General features: G+C 54.9%; 1 protein-coding gene across 2 annotated transcripts in view; it reads left to right on the forward strand.

The window, feature by feature from the left end:
- Positions 1–3,003: 3,003 nt before the first annotated feature.
- EMP2 (epithelial membrane protein 2) overlaps positions 3,004–27,592 on the forward strand; it is a 30,193-nt gene continuing 5,604 nt past the window's right edge. Inside the window, exons 1-2 of one of the 2 annotated variants that reach the window (XM_047839383.1) lie at positions 3,004–3,156; positions 26,335–26,473. In XM_047839383.1, the coding sequence (XP_047695339.1) occupies positions 26,396–26,473 (78 nt within the window). In that variant the 5' untranslated portion in view covers positions 3,004–3,156; positions 26,335–26,395. Of the gene's footprint in view, positions 3,157–25,548; positions 25,570–26,334; positions 26,474–27,592 lie in introns of those variants that run through there. The other variant, XM_047839384.1, reaches the window with a different exon arrangement.

Raw genomic sequence — 27,592 nt, forward strand, 5'->3', positions numbered from 1 at the left:
GCTGGAGTGTGGATGCACACTGCTCTATAGCAGGTGAAGATTTGGGACCCAGAACTCAATCGAACACATTCTAATTTCCCCCCCACACCATGATGAGGTTTTCAGCTTATCATGGAAACACCAGGAGTGTGAATACGGGTGGGTAAAGGTAGGTTTCTGCCTCCAGTTTTAGCGGAGAGATAGGACTGTATTTAAAGAAACCAAACTAGGAGGCATAGGCAGCAGGTGAATGGGCGGGTAGGTGGGGCTCTGGAGCGGGGTTTGGGAACAATAGAGAGGAACAGTGGGTCCCCTCCTTTCTCTGGGTCCTGGAAAGGCTCTTTGGTGTCTGGCCAGGTGCTTCCCGGGGTGAGGCACGCCCCACCAACAGGCACACTGGAGGTGATTTAGGTGATTCGGGAGGAGGCACTGCCTAGAGTGAGAGTGAGTTTGAATCACACAGTGAGAAGGAGTTTCTCTTTCCTGGTGATCTTGCAGTGGTTCTGATGACAAGAAGGAGAGTCTCCTTCTGCGCTAACGTGTCCCTGATACCTCCCAGGGTGGCTGATAGATCCCCAACTTCAGGTTCGTGGTTCTTTCAGGCAACAGGATCTGGCTAGAATATACTGACACTGGGGTGGGGGTGGGGGGTTGGGTAGTGTTTATAAGGTTCTCATCTATCTTTGCCGAATGGCACTGTTTCCTGTTTACTGTGATGCTATAGGGCTTCCTTTTTTTTTTTTTTTTTTAATTTTTTTTTCAACGTTTTTATTTATTTTTGGGACAGAGAGAGACAGAGCATGAACGGGGGAGGGGCAGAGAAAGAGGGAGACACAGAATCGGAAACAGGCTCCAGGCTCTGAGCCATCAGCCCAGAGCCCGACGCAGGGCTCGAACTCCCAGACCGCGAGATCGTGACCTGGCTGAAGTCGGACGCTTAACCGACTGCGCCACCCAGGCGCCCCTAGGGCTTCCTTTTAAAATAAATATAGTTAGGGGCGCCTGGGTGGCGCAGTCGGTTAAGCGTCCGACTTCAGCCAGGTCACGATCTCGCGGTCTGGGAGTTCGAGCCCTGCGTCGGGCTCTGGGCTGATGGCTCAGAGCCTGGAGCCTGTTTCCGATTCTGTGTCTCCCTCTTTCTCTGCCCCTCCCCCGTTCATGCTCTGTCTCTCTCTGTCCCAAAAATAAATAAACGTTGAAAAAAAAGAAAAATAAATAAATAAAAAAAATAAAATAAATATAGTTAAATAAACAGAGTTGATTTAAAGGAAAAAAATAAGTGAATACTAGTTCAGGGGGCATGTAGCGGCAGCTTGGCCATTAGCATTTGGTAAATAGTGACGTGGTAGGAACAGGAGAGTGGTTTTGCTGCCGTCGGTCTGATTTCAAATCCACGTTCCATGTGTCACTTGAGGCCTTTGAGCAAGTTATTTAGGTAGCTAATCTGACCCTCAGTCTCTTTATGGAGAGAACGAGGGCACCTTCTTTTGCAGGGCTGTGGGGTTATATTGAAGGGAATGTTGAAGCGGAAAGCCACCTGGACCGTCCATTCTGGGAGAGCCTCCTGGGTTTCCTGTGTCCTCCGAGTGGCCACGGGACAGCAAATGCCAATGTCCCTGCTGGTGGCTGGGCCCCACCTGGCCCTCCTCGGCTGCAGCCAGACCCCACTCTCCTTCCCTTTAAGGCAGGGCCTCAGTTCAAATGAACACCTTCCTGCCTCCTCTCTAGCCCTACAGAAAACCTGCTTAGCGGATAGCCGTCTTGAGCAGCATTAAATTCCAAAATTCAAAGAGAGATGACAGGTCAGGCACCGGAGCAACTGGGGAACCTCAGGACCTTGGGGGTGGGGCATGGCCCTTCAGAGGGGCTCTCAGATCCCCTAAGGATCTCTAATTTCCATTCAGGGAGGCTCTCCCCTTGCAGAGCTCCCCAGCAGGATTGAAAAAAAACTGGCATCAGTCAGTTTAAACATGGCATTCCGGCCCCATCAGCCAGTGCATAATAGATTGGTATTTCCTAAAAGTGTTTCTAATTCTCTTTTCCGTAACGCGGTCTACTGCCTTGTATTTTGGGGTGCATGCAAATAATATGAACCTGTTAAATTAAAAGCTTAAAATATACTGTTATGCTGTGGCCCTGTTTTGGAACTTCTTCGATTTTTCAATATACTAAATGCTCCCCCCACTCCACACATGGGGCTTGGGTACCTCTGGCCTCCTCCAACTCCCCAAGAACCTCCAGAACACATTAGTCCTCTCAGTTTCCAGATGGGAAAACTGAGGCTGGAAAGAGAGGCTGGCTGTTCCTTGTCTTATGCTGTCACTTCTAGGGATCATAAATTCCAGGGCTGTGGGTTCAAAGGATGTGGGTGGTGGTTTGTGCAAGGGTGTGTGTGCAGTGGGGGGAAGCAGCAAGTGGGGGGGGGGCTCGGCGGGAATCCTAAGACTTGGTTCCCGGTTGCCCTGCCCCCTCCCACCAAGGTCGGAGAATGAAAATAACAACCGTTCATATGCACGGAGCACTAACTATGTGCCAGGCACTGGGCCCGCGTGTATCACCACTTTCAGGTCTTCCAACAACCCTACAGTTCCCATTGTGACTCCCCTTTCCAGAAGAGGAAACCGAGGCAGGAAAGGTGTAGGAAGGACAGGATCACAAAGTTGAGAAGTGGGCCTGAGAAAGGGTTCTCCAGCAGGAAGTCGGATTCCAGATCCCTCGTTCTGAACCCTTAAGGGAAGGTTGGAGGAGAAAAGGGGGGCAGAGGGACCGGAGAGGGGAGGGAGTGGAAACCCGTCCGGGCGAGCGCGGCGGAGGGACTCCTGGCTGCCCGTAGCGGCGCGATTCTCCCTCTTTCCCCGAACTGCGCGGCAGACTCCGCCCCAAACTTGGCCCGAATTGCGCCCGGGGGCGGACGGGGGCCGGGGGCGCTCCCCGGGCCGCAGCCTTTCCCTCCGGCGTCCCCCCACCCGCCTGCCGCCGGCCCTCCCACTCCGCTCTCCGGGCCCCTGACATCACGCCCCGGGAGGCGGGATCCGGGAAGGAGGAGACGCGGGGAGGAGGCTCCGCGCCACCGCGAGGGAGGAGGGAGGGCGCGCAGTCCCAGCCCAGAGCTTCAAAACAGCCCGGCGGCCTCGCCTCGCGCCCCAGCCCGTCCGTCGGTCCAGCCGCCTCCGCCCGGTGAGTGGGGCTCGCGCCCGGGAAGCGCGCGCGGGGCGCAGGGCCACGTCGGGGGGGCTCTGGACAGCGTGCGCCCCGGGAGTCGGCCGCGCGCCCCTGCGCGCACGGGACCGAGGGAGTCCCGCCGTTGGTGGGGGGGCAGGGAGGGGCCGAGGCCCATCCGTACCGAAACCCCCCCCCCCGGTCCTCCGCCAGGGGACCAGGGCGCGGACCTTCCCCGTGCGCCGAGTTCGCCCCGCACCCCGAATTCCACCTCCCCACCCCCGGACCGCTTCCTGCGCCTTTTGCGCCGAGGCGGGCGGGAAAAGTTCGGGGAGGAGTCAGGGCGGTTCCCCTCGCCCCCGCCGACTGCACTCCCGGGGCTCTCGGAGTCCGGCGCAACCGTTTGTCCCGGGAAGGTCCCGGGCGCCTCGGCGCCCCGTCCCCCATCTTACCGAGCGGCGGGCCGGGCTGCGCCCAGGCCGGGGCAGTGGGTACCCCCTCGGCGGCGGCTCCGTTGCGCCCCCCAGCGACGAGGAGCAACTTCCTTGGAGGAGCCTGGAGGCGCCGCTGGGAAGCCGCTTCTCCCTTCTCATTCTGGTTGGGGTGGGGGTCTTTGGGGGCCCCACCCATGGGTTCCAGAGAAAGTGGAGGCTAGAGCTCGAGTATAGAGGGACTATACACTCTCCAAATCCAGGGTCCTAAACACACCCCAAGGAGGCCCTGATTTGGGGCTCACATGGGGACATCATAAATGGGAGCCGGTTGACGGTATCTGGACAGGAGGGATACCCCGCAGAACAAAGCCCTCCTTCCAGGCCGCAGAAGCCACCCCTTATTTTTGGAACGAGACGGACAGCCCGGTATCAGGTTTGGGGAAAGTCACCCTGCCTCCTTCCAAACTCCAAAGACGACACGTGTGTGTGTGTGTGTGTGTGTGTGTGTGTGTGTGTGTGTGTGTGTGTGTAATGGAGAGGCAAGCCTGAAAAGTGACAGGCAGAGGAAGGGTGAGGGGCTTGGGAAGGCTGCAGCCCCAATCTTGTATGATCCCACTGTCGAAAGGCACCTAGGACGGGCAGATCCATAGGGCAGAAACAGAAAGTACAGGTTGCCAGGGACTGGGGCGGGGTGGGGGGTTATCGCTTAATGGGTAAGTTTTATGTTGGGGAGGGTGAAAACATTTGGGGTATAGACAGTGGTGATGATTGCATGACATTTGGGGTGCATTTAATGTCACTGAATTCTACAGTTACAAGTGCTTAAATGGTCGATTGTATGTATTTTTACCACCATTAAAAAAAAAAAAGTCTCCAGCCACCTCTGTACTTCCGTCTGAATTAGTGGAGTCTCAGAGGCTGCTGGCCATTGCAAGCCACCTCTCTCAGAATTTGGCCTCGGTACAAGGAAGTAGAAGTGAGGCTGAGGAAGAGACAGGAGCCCGGGTCCCCCTAGGACTGCGGGAGGGACCGGGATGGGAACTGAAGCTAATGGAGTGTTTGCGGAACGCCTGTGCAGCATTCAGTGCGCCCACGCTCTCCCCTTCTGGAAGCTTCACACAGCTGCGTCCATCCCTGCTCCCAGGTGGCAGGTGGGGAGAGCCAGGTGGGAGACGTTAAGTCAATTTCTCAAGAGCACTGAGCTAGTGAGTGCCCAGAGCCAGACTTTGAACCTCCCTCTCCCCAAGCTCTCCCCTTATCCACCTGGAAATGCCCCGGTGGGTTTCCTGGAATGGGGCGGGGAGGTGGGGGGGGGGTGGGGAGACCCTTCTGGGAAAAACAGGGCCCAGATGCCCAGGGGGCCTTGGCAGATGCCAAGCCCAGAGTTGAGGGAGGGGCATGGGGGTGGCAGGAAGACGCCTAACCTGTTTTCCCACTGAGGGATTTGGGATCTGCCCCCGCCAGGAATTGAGGGCCAGGAATTGAGGAGTGGGAGTTGGAGAGCGGGCCACGTAGCCTGGAGCCTGCTGTGTCCCTGAAGTGGGGAAACTGAGACTCACCTGAAATCTGGGGACTGGTGTCTGGGGTGGAAGCCACGGAGGTGGCCAGCCTGGTGGGGAGGCTCGGGGGCTGCGGCTACACCACCCACCCAGCAAAGTGACACCCTGTCTGGCAAACGGGGCTCCGTGGCATCTAACTGTAAATACAGGGCACGTCCATTCAGTCACCCCTCCCTGGCTTCACAAGGCACTGTCTTCCTGCGATGGAAGCAAACGTTTCACCTAGATTTCCTTTCTCAACCTCGCACGTACATTCCAGGTAGGAGCCGAAACCACGTGCGTGTGCGTTCAGACTCTCCATTTTACAGCCACAAGTGATTCATAGGTTGACTCAACTGGCCAAGTTTTCATCCCCTGGGGACTGTCCTGCCCCTCTGCGGCCTTCCTGGTTGATGGGGGCACAGCAGAGGCCAGCTCTCTGTCGCAGTAGACTCGGTCAGACGTGACCCGGAGGGGAAGTCTGTCGAGGCAAAAATATAGAAGTGCTTTTGCAAGGCCAGATGGGATGGCCATTGGATTGCTGGCTGGTTGATGAGTCGTTTGGGAGGAAGAATCCAACCACCCTCCCTGGGGGGGGGGGGGGGGGCAGATAAGTGTGTGTGTGTGTGTGTGTGTCTGTGTGTGTGTCTGTGTGTGTGTGTCTGTGTTTTGTAACATGTGGCCGCTGCCCAGCTCTGTGGACAAGTGGGGCTCTGACACAGAGCAGGGGTGGCGGCTGCCATGCCCCAAAGGTAGGGTGGGGTCCCAGGCACTGGAGCAGAGTCCTTGGAGAAGAGGCAGGTGGAGGTTGGTGCTGGGCTTCTAGGAGAGAGAATCAGCCCTGGACGTCAGCTTAGGAGAGCAGGCACTTGGTAGTGGCAGCTGGAGTGGGGAAAGGAGGCACCTGGCACCTTAGATGGACCGGAGGCCTGACTCTTGGACTTGGCTTCAGCTTGTCTGGGGAAGAATAGGGGTTGGGGTGGGGGTGGGGGGAAGCAGAGGCTCCCCTTTCTCGCCCCAGGCGTGATGGAGTTACCCAAGGCCCTGCAGGAGTTACCCAGAGTGCAGAGTGGAATCCTCCCCAGATGCATCTGGCTCTCGTTAGGGACAGGCCAAGGTGGGGGGGGGGGAGTCTAAAAATATCAGAGGCAGAACTGCTACCCAGCGAGAGTGCTGGGCTAGTAACCGGATACCCAGGGTGGGGGCTGGTGGTGGTGCCTGTGACGCAGAGCTACCGTAGCTCTGTTCCAGTCACTTGGGTTCTTCCAGGCAGCTGAGCCTTGGGCAAGGGCCTGGGAGGGGCGAGAGCTGTCTGCATTCAGGGCAGCCAGGGGCTAAGATGGGGAAATTTCAAGGGCGTGCGAACCTTAGAAAATCCCAGTTTGACAACTAGGGGACACCCTGACTTGCCCCAGGACACCCGGCAGGTTGTCAGCAGAATCAGGAGCAGATCTGGGTCTAAGGGTGCACTGCCCAGGAGCTCAGTGGCATCGGAGCCGTCATGAGGGTTCCAGGCCAGCTCCCCAGGATCAGGGTCCCTTACGGCATGTGCCATCCACCTGGGATGCTGAGTTTTCCGTGCTCATGTACTGATGGGAGAAAGGTAGACAAGACACTATGCCCAGGCAGTACGTCACTTCCCGTTGGGCCTTGGGTCACTCTCGGGCCCAGCCGTTGGGCTCTGGGGGATGTTCGCCCATCTTGGGGCAGGATGTAGGGAGAAGGAGGGGCTGAAGGAGAACCAGCTATATGAGTCCCTCCTTCCTTCCCATCTTAAGACACTGTTGGTTTTGTTCAAGAGGTATCTGCTGTGCCTAATGAGTAAGTTGTTAATGTGAATAACTGAATTCCTACGGCCCCCACTGTCCTTGGGAAGTGGAGCTGCTTTTGATCTAAAAGGGAAGTGAGGGCGTAGAGATTGCCCCAATTCCTGCCCTCTGTGGACAGGTTGGATGACCTCAGCTTCTAGAAGCTTCCTAGCATTCCTAGGTGGTGAGCTGGAGGAGGGGTCGCCGGGGGCGACATTTGGCATGGAGATTATCTTGAGGAATACGGGTGTAAAGGGCGTAAACTCCCTATCACCGTGTGGGATGTGGGGACGGAGAAGTTAAGTCCCTCACTGCAGATCGCTTCCCCGTAGAGAAGTCACTTGGAACGTTTCTGGGTCTGACACTTCTGATCACAGATTTATCTGGCACATGCCGTCAGTAAATACGACTCAAAGTCGTCTCGTTCGTCTTGTTCTCATGAATGCTTCTCACAGTGTGTCGTCACTGGCGGCACGCGAGATATTTTTTGAAGTTCTGCAAGCTGAACGTGAACCAAGAAAGAGTAATCACGTCTTTTTGTCAGTTGGGGTTTCACATCAACGGCACCCAGACCGGTTCACAGATACACCGTTTGGTAGAGTGAAACTACAGTTGATGCTTTCAACTTTAACACGTTTTTTAAAAAATAATCAAAGGGTGTCGTGGATAAGCCCAGCTGATCCAGAGCAAAAAGCTTAGCCCCGGAGTGACTGCCGTTTGGGAATTGGCATCACCGTGACCGGGATGGATACGCAGTTCACACTTCGGACGACGCCACCGATCCTGGAGTATCTGTGAGCTCTCCGCCCCAGCTTCGCTTCCGCAGAAAGATCCGTGTGTTTGGCCTCAGACCTCGCAGCCACTCAGCTTCCCAGGGAGTCTCTCCCTTTAATGAGGGTCCTTGTGCTGCCCGGATGACCTCAGACGGATGGGAGGAGTTGTGTGTCGGTGTAGATAGGAGTGGCTTGCTTGAACCGAGGGAAGGGCGAGGGAGCGGCTGGCTGGCCCCCTTTCATCTTGCTGGGTACGATTTAGCAACTCTGTGCAGAGAGCTGCTACAGGCAGAGAGGGATTTCGCTGTCTTCCAAGGAGGCTGCAGCCTGGTCCAAGGATGCTTGTGCCGGGACCGGGACAGAGAGAGAGATGTGGTTTCGGGGAAACCGGTGGTTGTGGTAGGCAGAGGGTTTCCTTAAGCCTCGTGGGACCGGAGATGGGCTCAGCAGAGTCCCTAGGATCTCCCCAAGCAGTGATGGTCCTGGGTGTGCGGGCGGGAGCAGAGAAGAACGGCGGACAATGCTGGCGGGATCCCACTCGAGGAGCGGTGTGCAGGTCGCCTGCCGTTCAGGGAGGGCAGCAGGGGGCACAGAGCGGGAAGGGGAGAGAGGGGCCGGGTGGAGGGGCTTTCCTCCAGATCCCCAAGAACCTGGCTAGGGAGGCGGGCATGATGATGTTCACACAGCCTTGTTGCAGTGGAAAAGGCAGAGAGAGAGAGGAGGGGGGGGGGAAGAGGAAGTAACCTAGAAGCAACCTAAATATCCATCGGTCGTTAACAGGACAGTTTACAGAGGTTAAAAGGAACGAGATTCATCTGTGTGTCCCTGTGGAGAAAGATCCGTAAGGCATTGTTATAGCAAAGCGATCGGTGGGGAAATACTCTTTTTGTATGAAAACCAACAAGGACTAGCGGCGTTTCCTGTGGCCTCGTATGTATCGTGTGGACGTAAGGAAGAGTGTCTGGAAGGACACATCAAAATAGGTCTGGTGGCTGCCTCTGGAGAGAGGGGAGGGAAAGGAACAGCAATGGAAGGAATGGACACAGGAACCCCAGCCTCGTCTGTACCAGAGAGCATGTATTCATGCGCTTCCTCTGTACCTGAAGTTCCATAAGTTCCGGTAACCCCGGGGCCAGGGTAATGGGGGGCCATCCAGCCCCCGGGGAGCGTTCCCTTCGGAACATCCCACCGTGGACGCCTCGTGGGTGTAAGGGGTTTCCTGTCTGGGTGCTGTTAACAGAATGGGGCGACAGTGAATATAGTGGCCCCAGTAGGGCCATTATGAGAACCCCCGAAGGGTATCCAGGAGGCCTTGGGGAATGGGAGCTTTGAAGAGAATTCAGAGACACGTAAGGAGCCGCGGCTGGAGCCGTGTTTTAGGTTGGTTATCTGAGGGGAGTAGAAAATGGCTTGCATTCTGGCGCCATTGTCCGTGGCAATAATAATAATTACCATTGCTGCTGTTCTAGCATTTTTAAGGTGCAGAGCAGTTTCCTGGGCCACGGGCTTTGTATCCTTTATCTGATTTAAAATGAACACCGGGGCGCCTGGGTGGCTTAGGGGCGCCTGGGTGGCTCAGTCGGTTGAGCGTCCGACTTAGGCTCAGGTCACGATCTCACGGTTCGTGAGTTCGAGCCCCGCGTTGGGCTCTGGGCTGATGGCTCAGAGCCTGGAGCCTGCTTCCGATTCTGTGTCTCCCTCTCTCTCTGCCCCTCCCCCGTTCATGCTCTGTCTCTCTCTGTCCCAAAAATAAACATTAAAAAAAAAAATTAAAATGAACACCAACCCGGGATGCCTGGCTGGCTCCCTCGGTGGAGCCTGCAACTCTTGATCTCAGGGCTGTGAATTCGCGTCCCACGTTGGGTGTAGAGATTGCTTAAAAACGGAATCTTAGGGGCACCTGGGTGGCTCGGTCATTTGAGCATCTGACTTTGGCTCGGGTCATGATCTCGCGGTCCGTGACTTTGAGTCCCACATTGGGCTCCCTGCTGTCAGCACAGAACCCGCTTCGGATCCTCTATCCCCCTCTCTCTTCTGCCCCTCCCCCGCTTATACACGCGCTCTCTCTCTCTCTCTCTCTAAAAAATGAGTAAACAGTAAATAAATAAATAAATAAACAGTAAACAGTAATAAATATTAAAAACACCAAACAACCGCCCCGTGAGGGTAGGGACTGTTATAATCCCCGTTAGTAGATGGAAAAGTGGAGTCTTAACATTTTTGCTTAAAATCACCCAGTGGCTGTGTTTTGGATTTGAATCCGGGTCTTGTGGACCCACAGACCCTGCTGCATTTGATGTATCCCGCCATGTCCGTCTTTGTGAAAACAGACATCGGCGTCTGCCTCTTGGAATAATCCCGGCCCGTCGAGCCGGGAAAGTTCCTTTGTTAGCACATGTTTTGGTGGGTGTCCCGGAGGCTGGCATCCTTCCTCCGAAGCCGGCCATCTGGGCAGGCCTGGGCCCCCCGTCCCGTCCCCCCCCCCCCCCCGTCCCGTCCCCCCCCCCCCCCCCCCCAGCCGTGAGCTTGCTGCCCCCCAGCCTGTCTCACGGAGGACGGACCCGCCCCTCCCCCAGGCCGTCTTGATTCTGTTTCAGGTGTGTGTGGAATGGCATTCTGGGAATCCCGCTTTGGCCGGGAACCTGGAGTCTAAAGCTATCCATTCTTTCTGCTGGTCTTTGCCGAAGGCCAGGGCAGGTGGATGCGGGGACCCATCTGGTGAGGTCACGGGGGTGCCTCCGGCATCCAGCACCCAGCTCAGCGTGTGGTAGCAGGTGCTCGGGGACCCTCTGTCCTGGGAAGTGCTGAGAGAGGGAGTCACCCCGGAGTCTTGGGGCTCCATGCTTTCCAGCTGGCCCCAGAGGAGGATCCCAGGGGTGGGTGAGGAGCCAGCCGGAGGCTGCAGGGGGTGAGAAGGGAGGGGAGAGACTCGGGGGTGGGGTGGGAGAGATAGCTGGGGCCGGGACAGCTAGCCGTTCCCTGTCCCTCCCGTGGCGGGCTCCGCCTGGAGCCACGTCAGGCCCCGGATGGCACGGTCAGCGTCCATTTGTGTCAGAGTGACACGGGGTCACATTCTTCTAGGGCAGAGCCCGAAAGAGGCTTCATTGCCGCCACGCCCAGAGTGCGGTCTGCACACCCACAGGCATTAGGAGGCAGTTTCTATAGCATACGGGCAAACATTAGAAACTGTGATGCGCTCATATTTATTTAAAATTTGTGTTACTAAAATGTCCATCGCTTGGCCCGGGATACGGCTTTTCCTTTGATGGAGTGATACACGCTTAAAAACGAATCGACTCAAGCTCATGTGTTTTATTTTTTTTTTTTTTCAACGTTTATTTATTTTTGGGACAGAGAGAGACAGAGCATGAACCGGCGAGGGGCAGAGAGAGAGGGAGACACAGAATCGGAAACAGGCTCCAGGCTCTGAGCCGTCAGCCCAGAGCCCGACGCGGGGCTCGAACTCACGCGAGATCACTGGAGATCTCGCGAGATCGTGAACTCCCGGACCGCGAGATCGTGACCTGGCTGAAGTCGGACGCTCAACCGACTGCGCCACCAGGCGCCCCGAGCTCATGTGTTTTAAAGACGGTTATGGGTCACGTGTGGCCCCGGGGGGGGGGGGGGGGGGGGGGGGGGGGGATACAGAGACAGGGCAGAAATGATAATAGTGTTGTGTCTGTCACTGTTTCCCTTCACTCCGTGATATGCCCACCCCATCCCCCACCCGCCCCCAGATGCCGCGAGTGTTGGCTGCTAACACAAGCTCCCCCTTTTCTGGGCAATTTCGAGGACCCCCTCACCCCTCTGGAGACAGCCGGGAAGTCGTGCTCCTGTCCCCTGGGTCTATGGACCACACCCCGGGGCACCTGCCCAGCTGTGTCCACGACCCTGGCTGAGGTCCCGCCACCGTCTCCCAGGTGGGGCCCTGGGGCTCTCCCAACGGTTTTCCAGGCTAGAGCTGATGAGCCTCGGAATATTCCTCTCCCTGCACCCAGAGGCTGGGTGGGACTTCCCAAGCGGAAGGAGGACACTGATCGTCTGGAGGCCCTCTTCTTGGAGATGCTTCCAGTCTCCACTCCCCCTCCCTTCCGCCTCAGGGCCTGCACAGGGCTCTGGAGTGGCCTCGCGCCGTCAGGGGTGGTGGGTTACCGGCCCCCAGTGAGCTCAGCCAGGTCTGCACACTGGCCTGTTCTGGACAGTCCGTGCAAATGGGATCGCGCGCCACGTGGCCTTTTGCGTCTGGCTTCTTGTCCCTCACAGCACGTCTTCGTGGTTCTTCCCTGTTGCGGCACGTGTTAGTGCTTTCTCCCTTTTCAGGGCCGAATAGTATTCCGTCATATGGGTGTCACCGCTTGTGTTCATCCGTTCACGAGTTGCTGGACACAGGGGCTGCCTCCAGCTCTTGCCTCAGTGGTGAGTGACACTGCGGTGGACATTCAGGTACCTACTTAGACCCGTGTTCCCGTGTCTGTTGGGTGTATCCCTCGGCGTGGAGTTGCTGGCTCGGATGGTAACCGTGTTTAATTGCTCAAAGAGCCGCCAGCCTGCTTTCCAAAGTGGCTGTACCTTCTTATGTTGCCACCAGCAGGGTTCGAAGGCTCCAGGTTCTCTGCTTCCCCAGCTCGAGCAGGTTCCTGGGGGCTGGGGCCTCTGGGTCTGAGGGAGGACCCACCAAAGGTTCTGGGACCCGCTGACCCAAGTGAGTGGGCAGTGGGGGGGTCTGGAAGGAAGAGACGTGTGCATGCTGTGTGGGCACCTGCCCGGGGTAGAGTTGGAATCAGTGCAAGGTGCTGTTTTCTGCACGACGCTGCAGTGACTTTCGAAGGCGCTGGACACGTTAAATGGCGCGAAATCACTCTGTGAGAGGTGGTTCCCTTTTTGATCCTCTTTCAACAATCCTGATTCCATCGAGGGAAAAATCTTAGTTGGCGCTGACACGTTTCATGCCTTTCCAACCTCGCTTTCCTTCTTCAGACGGTGCGTGTCTTCATTGTAGCCCTCGGACAGACAACAGCACTGAGCCAGAACTTGGGGACTTTGGCAGGGGTGGGGGGGGCATTTGTTTTCACAATCAATCTCTATTTGTAGCAAGTGATGCTGATTTTCCACTGCCAGGGAGCCAGAAGATTTCTTTTAAAAATACGTGTATTTCTGTTAGCGAGTGGGTTTATTTAAAGACCAGGATGAAGTCGATTCCCAGAGTGGCACTCGAGAAGGTGATGGCAATGGAAGTTGGGAAAACCTTGTTCTGGAATGTAGGGCCCGATAATCACTGGTCTTGAGTGTTTCACAGAGGGAATCTCTTCCTGTCGTTTGTCCCCATCCCCTTCCCCCCCCCCCCGCCCCCGCCCAGTTAAGGGGCGTGACTTGCCAACTCTCAAGTTAGCGAATCTGTATGGGCTGGGAACCCCAATGGAGAGCTGCTGGGTTAGAGTTCTCCAAGAAGCAGAACGAACAGGATGTGTATATATATATAGAGAGATTTATTTTAAGGAATTGGCTTACGTAGTTATGGAGGCTGGTGGGTCCAAAGTCTGCAGGGTGGGCTGGCAGGCTGGAGACCCAGGGAGAGGAGATGCTGTAGTTCAAGTCTGAAGGCCGTCTACTGGCTGAATTCCTTCTTGCTTGGAGAAGGTCAGCCTTGTCCCAGTCATGCCTTCGCCTGATTGGATGAGGCCCACCCGCATTAGAGAGGATAATTTGCTCTTCTCGAAGCCCACCAATGTAAATGTTAATCACACCCCAAAACACCCTCACAGAAATACGGTGGCTCAACCAAGTTGACACTGCTAAGGATCACAGCTGCTTTAGGGGAGGCAAGGCACATAGCATTATATAAAACAGAATCCCTTTTAAATCATTCCCTTCCAGCCTTCCAAGGAGAAAGTCTCAGTTTTGTGCCAATATGCCTTCAAACTTCCCAAACACTTGTGACATCCTGTTTCGGCAAGGAGACAGCAAGTTGGCTTGGGACCTGGCTTTCAGCGGCCCCGGTTTCTAGCTGGCATCTAGTAACATTGTTTTGTTTCCATTGTATTTCTTTTTCCCAACACCCTTGGTTAATGGCAGGCAACGCCGACTTTCCATTTGAGTCCTGGTACAAGGCTTCCTTTTATAAAGATGTAAGCTTCAGGGCGCCTGAGTGGCTCAGACTTCGGCTCAGGTCATGATCTCACAGTTCGTGGGTTCGAGCCCCGCCCCGCGTCGGGCTCTGGGCTGACAGCTCGGAGCCTGGAGCCCGCTTCAGATTCTGTGTCTCCCTCTGCCCTCCGCTGCCTGCACTCTGTCTCTCGCGTTGTCTCAGAAATAAATAAACATTAAAAAAAAATTTTTTTTATAAAGAGGTAAGCTTAGAAAGTGAGGAACTCACTAGTACCAAGGGAATGACGGGACCCACCTGAAATTCCGAAGGTGGTACCCAGGGGAAAGCGACGTAAGCATAGTGGGGCCAGTGCCCGAAACAGCCCCTCATGCTCCACGTTCCCTGAGCTGCCCGTTGCCATTTTTGATTTCTTTCCCCCCCAGGAGACCGTGCGAGTGGTTGATTTCCGTGTGGAGGGTCCCACCGGAGAGTGGTGGCAGTGGACAGGACGAGAGCACCCTGGCTCTGTGGGAAGGGCTGGCCTGGGGGCGGTGGTTCTGAGAAGCTCCTTGACCATGATAATGGTCGTGGTTGCTGGCGTGCGTCCCAGCCGCTGCTCTAAGCACTCGTGCTGTAGTATCTCCTAGAAGGTCCTAGATGGGAGGTGTGCCATCATCGTTTTACCAGTGGGGAAACTGAGGCACAGAGGGGTTACACTGCTAGGCTCCAGTCCAGTCAGTCTGGCGCTGTTTTCTTGCATATTTTGCCCCCGTTACCTCCTGTTCATCTTCTCCCCTCCGTCCACCTCCCCGTGTTAACTCCCCTGGAGGTGCGGGCCCGGCTTTCCTGGTCTGGGGGCTCCTCGGCCAGGCTACGTTGTAGGAAGTGATTCCTGGTCCCTGACTTGGCGGCACAATGCCTATACAGAAATGCCAGCTCTTGTCACTTAGGAAAGGTGACGGGCTGTTAACGTGAATGCCTCCGATCTCCCGGGGATTACTTGAAAGTCACTAGTACAGAGTGTTCTCTGAAGGCAAAAACGTCCCCAGACTAATGGCTGTGAGGATGGGGTGACGCCCCGAATCTGACGCCGGCTTCGGCCCCGGCTGCCTAATTCGGTTCCACCTCCCTGCCACGCTGACATGCTGCATGCCTGCAGGGGCACCAGCAGCCCTCTCTGGGCTGGGGTGTGGGTCTGCTGGGTGGCATAATGCCAAGGAGCTCCTTGGATGCCAGCAGCCGGCAGTGAGATCTTTAATTGAGGGGCTCAGGCAGCAGTCATGGGCAGGATGACAGTTACTAGGTCTTCTGCGAAAGCTGCCCGAGCCAGCAGACGTTCAGCAAATAATTGCCGCGCAACCTTGAGCTCTGGGGATATGATGAGCGAGACATTGTCTCTGCCCCTTGAGGACCGAATCTGATAAAGCAGTGTTTCCACTGTAGCAGTTAGCTTCTGCTGTGGAACAAACCACTCTGAAACGTAGTGGCATAAAACGGAAACTGTTTACGGGGAAACCTCGCTTCACGAGCGCAGATTGTTGCGGAAACGTGCTTGTCGTCCAAAGCGCTCGCGTACCAAGGCGAATTTCGGGAACGTTGGCCCGTTTATCAAGTTGAAATTTATTAGAAACGTTTGCTTGTCTTGCGGAACACTCACCGTACATGTGCCTCGCAATCCAAGGTTGTACCGGGTTTAGTTCGTGATTCTGCGGGTGGGTGGTGTGGGCTGGGCTCGGCTGGGCGCTCTCTTGGGTCTGTGGTCAGCTGGTGGGTCAGCTGGGGGCTGGCTGGTCGAGCGTGGTCTTTGCCGGAAAGGCTGATCTCTGCCCCGTGCAGTCTCCTGCCCTCCAGCTTGTTCATGTGGTAGCTGAGCAGAGAGAGAGAGAGGAAGTGCGTGAGGTCTCGGGAGGCCCCCGCTCCGCACTGGCACTGCGTCCCTTCCACTGCCTTTTCTTGATAGAAGAAATCACAGGGGCAGCCAGGGTTCAGTGGGTGGGGAAATAGATTCCACCTCTTAAAGGGAGGAGACGAGTTGCAAAAATTTTGTTAAAATCGTGTGTGCTTCTGAACATGAGGGATGCTGGTCTGCCTTTTTATATCTTGTGATGTCTTGCCTGGTTTTGGAATCGGGGTAATTCAGGCCTCCAAGGATGAGTGGGGGGGGGGGGATGTCGGAGGTGGGGGGGGCGGGTTCCCTCTTCTTTGGTTTCATTCGGTCGGTGTTATCCTTTCTTGAGTGTTTGGCAGAATTCACGAAGGAAGCCATCTAGGCCCAGAGTTTTATCTTTGGGAAGGGGCTCCAGGCCCTTGATAAATATTTCTTCTTCCTTCTGTTAGCAAACTTGAAAAGTCTAGGTCTGTTTCTTTTTCTTAGCTGTTCAGCTCCTTGAACTCTGTCTCGTTCAGTCATTCCCTCCGTACCTATTTACTGAGCACCATCGACAAAGCAGGCACTGTTCTAAGTGCTGGGAGGGCCGTCTGCACCACACAGAGGGTCCCTGACGCCGTCACGGAGGAGAGCGAGAACGCCCAGGTAATCAGGTGCATTGTGGCATCAGGCCGCGGCAGGTGCCGTGGGAGAAAGATAAAGAAGGGCTGTAATGTACGTCACTAAGATTGTCCTCAGCAAGTTTGCCTGTGTTTTTTTTAACGTCTATTTTATTTTTGAGAGAGAGCAAGAGCGTGAGCAGGGAAGGGGCAGAGAGAGAGGGAGACAGAGAATCCGAAGCAGGCTCCAGGCTCTGAGCCATCAGCACAGAGCCCGACGCGGGGATCGAACCCATGAACCGCGAGGTCATGACCTGAGCTGAAGTCGGACACTTAACCGACTGAGCCACCCAGGCACCCGGACGCCTTCTTTTCTAAGGTCTCCTCTCTCAGCCTGTTTCTGGGTCCCACCATCCGCTCTTGGTTTTCTCCCCACCCTGTGCTCACCACCCCCTCCTCCTCCGTCCCCTCTCCTGGCCCAGTGCTTTCTCCATGTGGGCTCCATGTCCCACCTGCCCACCCACCACACCGACGGGTTCTGCTAGGTGCTCCTGTTCTCTCCTGAGTGAAAGTCCCACCTGTATTCCCACCACCTGGCCACGTATCCACATCGTTCCCAGACTTGGCTAAACATGCTGGGCCGTTGCCCTACAACTGTGCTCCTCCCGCTCTGACCCGCGTGCATCAGCATGCTCAAGCTGGGGGCCCCCAACCCCTCAGCCGGTGCCAGGCCTGGTGACTCTGCTTCTGAGAAGTTCTCGCTGGTGCCTCCAGCCTCAGCTGGTGCTCCCTGGCCTGTTGCTGCCTCGGTCCAGACCCTTGTTCCCCACCAGGGATCTACCCCAAAGGTGTCAGCCCTTGGCCTGCTTCTAACCCACCCTCTGACTTCCAGAGGTAGATCTTGGTACTTTCCTCCTTGAGGGGCGCCTGGGTGGCTCAGTCCCTTAAGCGTCCGACTTGGGCTCAGGTCATGATCCTGCGGTTCGCAAGTTCGAGCCCTGCGTCAGGCTCTGTGCTGACAGCTCGGAGCCTGGAGCCTGCTTCGGATTCTGTGTCTCCCTCTCTCTCTGCCCCTCCCCTGCTCATGCTCTGTCTCTGTCTCTCTTTCAAACAATAAACATTAAAAAAAAAAGTAAAAAAAAAAAAACCAAACAGTCTTCCTCACTTCCTGCCTTACTCATTTGTGTATCACCAGGGCCTGGTTTATGGGGGGGCGCTCAGTAAATGCTTATTTACTCAGGAGCAGGGGACGCCTGGGTGGCTCGGTCAGTTAAGTGTCGGAGTTCGAGTCCCGTGTCGGGCTCTGGGCTGATGGCTCAGAGCCTGGAGCCTGTTTCAGATTCTGTGTCTCCCTCTCTCTCTGCCCCTTCCCCTTCTTTTGCTCTGTCTCTCTCTGGAAAATAAATAAAGATTAAAACAATTATTTTAAAAAACAAGTAAATAAAAGCAGTGAGCAGTAGGCTAGACTCTGAGCCTGCTTCTGCCACCTGCTAATTTGATGGTATGAACAAACCCTCTTATTTTGACTTCTAGCCAGCAAAGGGGATCCTAGCCCTTGCCCATCCGTGTGACGGGGCTGTCACCTCCCTGACAAAAGGAAAAGGAAATTCAGATTTAGGGTGGGCAACGTTGTAGTTTCTCTAGTGCTGGGTTGCCTGGGTTCAAGTCCCAGACCCAGCCTTTACTGGCTGTGTGACCCTGGGGACGTCGCTTCACTTCTCTGAGCCTTTCCTTCGCCTCTAAAAGGAGGCTAATTGTAGCACCTACGTCATGGTGTTTTGTGACGAATGAGTGAGAGCCCAGAACAGTGCCTAGCACACGGTAGGCACCGAATGTCGCCTGCCACCATTGTTGACGTCGGACTGAGAGACTCAGGCCTGCGCAGGCAGGATCGTCCTCGGCGGCTTCCGCCCTGGAGCACCGCCGAATCCCCGTGTCCTGTGTGTGGCCGTGTCTGCCCCAAGCCCAGTGCTGGCTCCGTGCCCGGAAGCCCCAGCCGCGGTGAGAGCAAAGCCGGGCCGCCCAGGGCAAAGGGGCTTCTGCCAGCGTCAGGGCATCTCGGACGCCTGGATATTCCAGTGTGGCTGGTGTCCAGATACCAGGGCAGGAGGCCGAGCTGACCTCTGCCTTCCTGCAAACGGAGGCCAAAGCCACCGTCCCCTCTGAGTGCCGAGGGTGCTGGGAGGGGCCTGGGCTCCAGCCAGCCGGCCCGCCAGCTCCGGCGCAGGCCTCGGAGCCCCTGTGACGGCACAGCGTCCCCCGGGGTTCAGTGCCCAGGGCGTCCTGGGCCTGTCCAGCCCGGGCTGTGGGTGGAGCGCTTCGGGGCCGAGGGAACCCACCCCCACCCCCCGCCCCGGACCTCCAGACGCCAAGCAGCCCAGGTCTGTTTTGAAAAGCTCCACACCTCAGGGCTGACCTCCTGCCCACAGTTCCTGGAACGGCGCCAACTCAGGCTGAGAACGGGCCTTGGTTTAAATTGTAGGAAGGACTCCGGGGGTGGGCTGAGTGGTCGTCTCAGCAGTGCGCCCTGTCCCCGCGGGAAGCTGGCAGGCTCTCTCTCTTGCTCCTCAGCACGTAAGGGAGCACATGCCAAAGCCGCTTCCTTTTAGGGGCCACAGGGGTGGGGGGTGGGGGTGTCTCTCTAGGAAGGGGAGGAGAGGAGGGACGTTAACCTTCTTTTCACCTGTAAGGCCTTGTGGTGATGTCCCAGCATCAGCGGCAAGCCAAATGGTGCTTCTGGCAGAGGGAGGGCCGGTGAGTCACCAGCAGGACTTTGTCCCCACCCAGGGCTAGACGTGCAGTGCGTGAACACACACACACACACACACACACACACACACACACACACTTAACTTCAAGCAAACATCCGACCAAGGCAAAAGCAGGACAGCATCTCTACTAAAGAGCCAGTGAGGAGCTACCAGTCCTCGGTGTGTCCTGTTTGTTGTCTGAGGTCTGGCTGGGCATTTCTGGGAGCGCCGTCCCTCATCCCGTCGGCCATCAGAACTTAAAACTCCCTGAGCCGCCAATCCTCCTTCATGTGCCCGGAATCTCCATAGCCCGCCCCCTCCCCCACACTGGCTCTGGTTCTGACGCCCCGAGGATGCTGGCGCCCCCGAAAGCCATTTGCTGCTCTTCCGACGACCCCGGTTACTGATTCTTTCTCTTGCAAATAATTCTTTTGACTCTGCAGTTCTAATACCCTGGGTTGTCTGTTATTTTATGTGATTATGTTGGTGGGTATTTTATAGCACGGAGAGCATTTAGGCCGTCAATCTGGAGATACTTTCGCGTGGTTCCTACTGTGCACCAAAATCAAGGCTTGTAGAGTGTCTGTGGGACCCACCTGAGTTTCTGGGTGGAAAGGGGGTGCATTGGGATACATTTTGAAAACAGGACTGAGTCCGTGTAGTGTCTGGGTGAGTGTTTTTAGTGATCAACGAGAAGCCTTATCCAAAATCCAGACCAGTCTCCAAGTAGATCAGTAAAGACAGCGTTCGATTCAGTGGGGCCAGTGAGTGAGCCAATAGGATCAAAAATGCCAGAAACACTTTTTTTTTTTTTATGTTTATTTTTGGGAGAGAGAGGGACAGAGCATGAGTGGGGGAGGGGCAGAGAGAGACGGAGACCTAGAATCCAAAGCAGGCTCCAGGCTCCAAGCTGTCACCACAGAGCCCCACACAGGGCTGGAACTGAGGAATGGCGAGATCATGACCTGAGCCGAAGTCGGACGCTTAACCAACTGAGCCATCCAGGCGCCCCTAAAGTGTATTTCTGGTTTTTTTTTTAAGTTTTATTTGTTTATTTTGAGAGAGAAAGAGAGAGCAAGCACACAGGGGAGGAGCAGAGAGACAGGGAGAGAGAATCCCAAGCAGGCTCCACACTGTCAGTGCTGAGCCCAAGGTGGGGCTCGATCCCATGACCTTGGGTTTGTGACATGAGCTGAAATCAAGAGTCAGACGCTGAACTGACTGAGCCACCCAGGTGCCCCTAGAACGTATTTCTTAATCAGACCCTCTCTCATAAGCCCCGTCCTATCCCAGCCGTAGCTAATGGGCCTGTGCAGAGACATGCTGCCTCCCCAGATCCCTCCCGCCTGCTGCAAAGATTGAAGGAAGTCCCACCAAAGGTCAAGGATGCAGGGATGGCTTGACGCTTCCTGAGCCCTGTCACCTGATGTTAACTAGGCTGCCATGTGATTTCCATTAGGCCCTAACCACGTGAGCGGGGAGGAGGGCAGCAGAAAATGTCCTGGAGCCCAAGGTGGAAAATAGGGGGTTGGAGTCCCAGCTCTGCCCAACTTTGGCAAATCACCTGCAGCCTTTGTGAGCCTCAGTCTTTCATCTGTAAAGTGGGGATAATGATACCTTGCCCTGCCGGCTTCACAGGGCTGACATGAAGGTCCGACACAAGACACGCCGTGTAAACTGCAACTCGACCTTTAATCATGAAGAATCACGTGGGTGACCCCTCGGCGCACCCTCTCCCCAGGGACCTGCTGGACCTCCTCCCTGTCTTGGGGGCACGCGTGCATTCCTGTGCGCTGTCGCGGTCAGGGGCAAGTTCGCTAGTCCTCCCTGAAGAATGCCCGTCTTTCTTGTCATGTGGCAACAGCAGCTGGCAGAGGGCAGAGGAGGCCGGGACTGGGAGAGGGGGCCTGGCTGGGTCGAATACCCCACGAGGGACGTCTCACCACGGGCTCGTAACTGTAACAGTGTTCTGCAATAGAAGACTCGGAATGGTAAACATTTGGCGAGAACTAAAGACAACAGACAGAGCCCCCCGAGGGGTTGAAGAGGCAACTAGTAACGCCAAGGAAAAGAAGGGTTCTTCAAGGGGAAAAAAATGCAATCAAAGCACACTGTTTGTCTCTGTAGTTGACAACAGCTACGTGGTCAAAAGGTCAAGGTCGATGATTGGCGTATGGCAAGACTGTATGGAGACGGAGAGAGTGGGCAGGTGGGGGGCGACGGTGGTAAAGAGACTCTCCCCTGGGCAGGAAGCCGATGTTTGCAGTAGATGAATCAGGCGGGGAGGCTCCTGGCTTGACTCGGTCCGTGGAGCCCGAGACTCTTATCTCGGGGCCGGTGAGTTCAAGCCCCCAGGTTGGGTGCAGAGATTACTTAAAAACTAAAATCTTTAAAAAATCCCAAAAAACAAATACAGTAGGTGAATCAGGAAATAGAAGTGCATATGGAAACATGGAACCCTGGGGAAAAACACAGCTGAAGGGGTTAAAAGTGATTGCTTCCGGAGACCGGGAGCAGGGCAGGGCAGAGGCTGTGGTTTTTCATCACACGCCTTTGATCCTATTATCTTTTGTGTTTTTTTTTTTTCCTTGTCATCACCTGTATTATACAGATCAAAACATATTTTTTGAGAAGTTCTGCAAGTGCTAAGACTTTGATTTCTAGACTGGGACTTGAAAAGCTCACCCGTACAGCCTCCCACCTTTCGGAGCGTCCCGATCAGTGGCTGGAGAATCCGCCAAAGGGAAGTACACCGTGGCCTGCCCTCCTGCCTGGAGAAAGCCATGCTGGCACGTGGCAGCGGCTACTGGAAAATGCTTGTGGACATTGGAAACCTGTCCCCCGTCCTCCAAGGGGTCTCCCACTGAGCTCACAAGGGCACCTGGAGTGGGGGCCAGGACACCCTCCAGACCTGACCTTGCTCCTGCTTCCCTGTGGGATCGGAACAAGCCGTGGCCTCCGTTCCTGGTCTCGGTTCCTGCCTCTGGGCGATCAGGGCTTTGAGTTTTCTGAGAACATTCATAGTTACGCATTTTTAGAGCTACAAATGATAGCAGATAGCTTTCCGTGCACCGGGCACAGCCATAAACAGATAGATAATAGATAGATAGACAGATAGATAATAAACAAGTGAACAAAATGAGGTACCCTGAGGCCGTGAAAGTCCTCGGAAGAAAATGAATGGGGGGACAGGATAGACAGTACCAGAGGGGGCATAGGTGCTCATCGGGTAATCTGGGAGCTTCTCTGAGGATGGGCTGTGGGAATTGAGACCTAGACAATGCGAGGGAGAGCCAGCTGAGGGCGGAAAGGAGGCTGTCCTCCAGGGAACTCTCCTCCAGAAAAATGAGACCAGGCCAGCCCGCTAGAGCACTGAAGGCCGCAAGAATAGGGAAAGCAAGAGGCATCGGCATTCAGTAGGGCATTTTTTGGAGGGAAAATAAATCTCTGTGAATGGCAAGGATAAATTCGGTGCCACCTTGGGTTTGGTGGGCTGGCCTTCATGCAGCCCCCAGCCCCGGGAGGTTTGTCTCTCCTTCAGTATCTCCAGAGAGGGTGCACGGAGACCCCGTGCTGGGGTGAAAGATGGGTGCGTGTCACGAGGAGAGCACCGCTGGGAAGGGAGGGCCCAGGGGATGCCAGAGGCTGGTCTGTGCTGGCCAGAATTACACTCCCCTGGGAACTAAGGGTGGTAATAAGTCAAAGACGTGGCATCGAGGCTTCTGCGCCCACACGGGACTCTGCACAGCTGTGGGTCCAGTAGGTCAACTTTGAAGATGGAGTATGGCACAGCACTAAGTGTCCAGTATGGTCAACTGAGCAAAAAAAATTAACAGTGAAATCCACTGCCTGCACGTACCCTTTGACGCAGCACCCCCACTTCTAGGACTCCGCGGAGAGCAGCGTAAGGGGGCGCCCGGCTGGCTCAGTTGGTGGAGACTGCACCCCTGCATCTCAGGGTTGTGTGAGCCCCACACCGGGTATAGAGATCGCTTAAAAATAAAATATTAAAAAGAAAAGGAAATAAGTGTAAGGATATCCCTGGGCAGTCTGGCGTGAAATAGCAGGACGTCCGGAAAGGACCTGAATGGCCATCAGCAGGGAACCAGTTGAGCAGACTGGCTTCAGCCACACAGCCCAACACCAGGCGGCCATGCCAACGACGAGGTGGAATCCTGCGCGCCCGAAGAGAATGATTAGTGGTGGGGAAACTAGGCTGGAGAATGGACTCCCGACTCCACACCCAGCTCCCCTCTCGGTGAAGGGAAAGTGGGGCTCGAGGGGAGCAGACACTCCCGCTCCCCTGGGTAGGGGGGAGGTGTGGGGAAGAGCAAAGCACCGCAAAGCGCGCCCTGAGCTCCACCAATCCGGAAGGTGGGCGCTGGATGCCCCCTCCAATCAGGAGCAGAGGAGCGGGTGAGGGGCGGAGCAGGAGGCCGGAAGTGTCACCCAGGTGCAACTCCCTCCACACGGAAACCGGAAGAGTGTGGAATAAGTGTTCCCACATAACTATTTCTGGAAGGACACAGAGGAAAATGGGAAGAGGGGTTCCCTGAAGGAGAGGAAGTAGGAGCCTGGCCTCAGAGATAGTGGTAAAGGGACCCTTGACGTAAAGGTGCAGGAGTGAAGGGCCCTTCTTTAAAGGTTCCTGGGATCTCTCCTACTTATGAATGGTTTCTTCCAAAGCCTGTGGTGAGGTCACTTGCCGTGTGTCAGGTCCACAAGTTCTTTTTGTCCCATTTTGCTTTTATGGGAGATCCAGGCGTCATCGTGGGGGAGCCCTAAGTAGGTTGCATTTACTTCTCTATTCCCGAATTTTCCTGGACACCTAACAGTTCAAACCAATCTGTAGCCACCCTTGTCTGCCCCTAGATCTTGGTCTTACACTGGACTCAAGACATTTTGTAAAAACTTAGCGTCTTCTCTGCGGGAGCTCCTTCATAATGTCTGGAATTCCAACCGAACTCACTCCCAAGTGTTAAAGCAGTGCCTTCCAGACATTAGGCGTTCTAGAACCACCCTCAGGCTTTTTGCTAACACTGAAGACCTCCCGTCCTTTTATTTACATAATATTTTTCTTAAATGATTCACTTTTGAAACTTCAGATTTGTTTTGGGGCGCCTGGGTGGCTCAGTCAGTTAAGCTTCTGACTCTGGGGATGGGCTCAGGTCACCATCTCACAGCCCATGGGATAAAACCCTGCCTCAGGCTCCATGCTGATGGTGCGGAGCCTGCTTGAGATTCTCTCTCTCTCCCTCTCTGCTTCTCTCTCTCTCTCTCTCCCTGTCTCTCAAAATAAACTTTTTTTAAAAAACTTCAAATTTGTTTTAAAAGGATATTTCATATTACTACTGTAAATAGTGTTACTTATGAAAAGAACCTTTTAAATTCTTAAATTCTGGCTACACTCTATGACCTACCCAAAGTTCTGCTTATTCTTTTTGTAAAAAAAAAAAAAAAGGCAAGTGTTTGAGACAGGCTAACACCGAACTGGGTCTTTTTCCTTGGTGGACTCAGAAGGATTGGAGTGGGGACCTTCTTACTTCGTGGTTCAGTGTTATTTAATGACCTATCAATCAACGTATCAACCCAAACCATGCCCTATAGCATTTGAATTCCACACTTCGGAGAAACCAGAGTTAGAGGCTTTCTCCCCTCTTCTGGAAAGTTTTAGTTATGTTTCCATATGCTTTTGTGTCATCTGAACTGGATAATATATTAAGTCCATTATCCCCTGGCATTTATGGCCCTGCCTGATTAGGTTGGCTTTCTGGTAAGGGTCAGAAACACATCTGTTTGGAGGCAGCCTACGATGGCGGCTAAAAATGATGCAGGCGTAAACAAAGGAGTATTTGTCCTTTTAACAAGAATTGGAAGAATTTCTGAGCTGGTTCACGGATTCTTCCCGAGCGATGATGCGCAGAATCGCCGCTGGGACCGCGCAGGCCGAACTCTGGAGCCGCGGCTCCTGGCTCATTGTTAGGGAGTCCTAGGTCTTGGGGAGTCCCCCCGTGTGAGCCCACGAGCCTCTGCCCCCCATGAGGGAATGATGAGTCCCGTGAGTGAGAGAGCATGGTCAGAAAAGACAAGCCCCCGGGGACGAATGCCTTTGGTGCTTTTGAGCAGCTCTCCAGTATCACTTTCATCCACTTGCTACAACCCTAGCTCTTCGGCAAGAGTTCCAATTTCACTTTGCTGTCGCTTCCTATGGCGGAGTATGCAGACTGTCCAGCCAGAGTAAAAAGTTTAGCCTGAGATCTCAGTGGTTTAACATCCAAAGGCTTCTTCGTCAATCACAGTATCTGTCCAGAGCGTGAGGCTTCAACGAGTGGTGGCTGCACCATCCCGGCCACTTCATGGGGGAGGGATGTGGGAGGACGCACACCTCCTCTTCAGCCCGGAAATGCGCTCCAGGGTTGCTTACAGCCCATTGGCCAGAGTTAGTCACAAGGCTCCAACCTAACTGCAAAGGAGGCTGGGAAATGTAGTCCTGTCAGGCCCAGAGGAAAATGAATCCGTCGCAGCTGTCTACCATCCACCATGTTTCCATTTTGTGGTTAGATGTTCACATAGGGATGGATGTTAAGAGGAGGGGTGTTTGAGTGGGGATTAATTTTATAAATGGTCAGATCGTTAGGAAATACGTTCGCGTTGGGATCACTTTGGCTCTGCTAAGCACCATTGCTGTGATCATGAATACTCAGACCTCCAGCTTCCTGGGAGCTGTGAGCCTCCCAGGGCATTGCCACCATTGCCTGGTGGGTGGGGGCTCAGGGAACAGCATTTTGGCACACATAGAGCCGCTCATTCCTGCCCCGGCGCCCATAGTGTGCTGCTTTGAAGAGGTGCGCGCTTTTCTGAGTTAGCGATTTTAATCGGTCCTCACCCGACTTCCACAAGGGATATTTGGCATTTGGATGCAACACGGAGCAGCTCCTCATGCCAGACTTAGGTCTATACAGGGAAGGAAAGATGAGAGAAGAGCTGGGTTTTTGTTTTTTTAACTTTGTAATGTTTATTTATTTTTGAGAGAGAGAGAGAGCACAGGCAGGGGAGGGGCGGAGAGAGAGGGGGACACAGAATCCGAAGCAGGCTCTGGGCTCTGAGGTGTCAGCACAGAGCCCGACGCAGGGCTCAAACTCACAAAACGCGAGATCACGACCTGAGCCGAAGGCAGACACTTAACCTAGTGAGCCAGCCAGGCACCCTGAGAAGAGCTGTTTTTGATTTGCTAAAACCCCCACTAAAAACTGCCTATTTTTTGCTTAATTTTGCTCTGCCGTTGACACGTGTATTTCTCTCTCTCTCTCGCCCCCTTTAGCATCTCTCTCTCTCTCCCTGGACTTTAAACGCACCCCCTCGCCCCACCGTGCGCTGTGAAAATGTTGGTGCTCCTGGCTTTCATCATTGTCTTCCACATCACCTCTGCAGCGTTGCTGTTCATCGCCACCATTGACAATGTAAGTTCCCTTTCTTTCCGACCGTCCCAGAGCCCCCGGATCCTACAGTCTGTAGAAGCAGGATTGAGAACTTGCCCAAGGCGATTAGGATACGGGCTTGTCCTCCCCCGTGAGACATGCCCCTCTCAGCTCAGGCCTCGGGACTCGGCCAAGTGTGGAGGTTCAGAGCATCTCATGGTTAGGTCTGGATGCACAGGCACCTGGATCTTCTTGTCCCTGATCCCCCACATGCCTGGTGTGATGCCTTGGGTGTAGGAAGCTCTTTCCTTGAATTCACTTGAATTCATCCCTCCACTGGGTAAATTTCTTAACCCCCACACTGTGCCATTCCAGGGCCGGACCATTCTTTGCTGTGGGGCCGTCCTGTGTCATGTAGGGTACTTAGCAGTATCTTTGGTCTCCAACCACTAGATGCTATTTTGTGACAACCAAACGTCCTTGGACATTGCCAAATGTCCCCAGGCGGGCAAAACCACCCTCAGTGGAGGCCCACTGCCCTAGATCCCCCAGGTGACCCATCCCAGGTGATTTCTGCCCCTCCTGCCTTTAACACCTTACAAGTCAGGAACCCTGTTGCTAGACCCCCCCAGTCATGCCTTCCCTGGCAGAGCTCACGCTTGGAACTTTCCTGCTGCCCGTGCCCCCGGAAACATTGAACTCTTACTTTCATATCCAGCCTGCGGCCGTATAGCAGGGATGCATTTGAGAAACCACCCATCGGTAAAGACTAATAGGTCTCCTAGCAGGAAATGAAGCTTGGTACCAGAGGTCCTCCTGGCCCGCACTTAGCCCCACGGGCCTGGCTTCAATCCTGATCATTTCAAACTCAGAAGCATTTAGAGTCAGAAACACAGCTTAGCAAGCCACGGGTGCGCCTTCCGCGTGGCCACCGATGCTGCCGACATCGAGGACTCCTGTTGATTGATCATCATATAGGAACCTAGATTATCACACCGCCTGCCCCTTAGCGCTCACCCTGGCCGGGTCCTGCGCTAGGCCCTTATACATGCACCCACCCATTTGGTCCTCACCTCAAGCCTACGATACGGGTCCTCTTCTGACACGGTTTTATGATGAGGGAGCTGGGCCTCCGGGCAGTTGGACACCTGTGCTCAGCTC

This window comes from Prionailurus viverrinus, chromosome E3, assembly GCF_022837055.1.
Source record: "Prionailurus viverrinus isolate Anna chromosome E3, UM_Priviv_1.0, whole genome shotgun sequence".
In the NCBI taxonomy this organism is placed as follows: domain Eukaryota; kingdom Metazoa; phylum Chordata; class Mammalia; order Carnivora; family Felidae; genus Prionailurus; species Prionailurus viverrinus.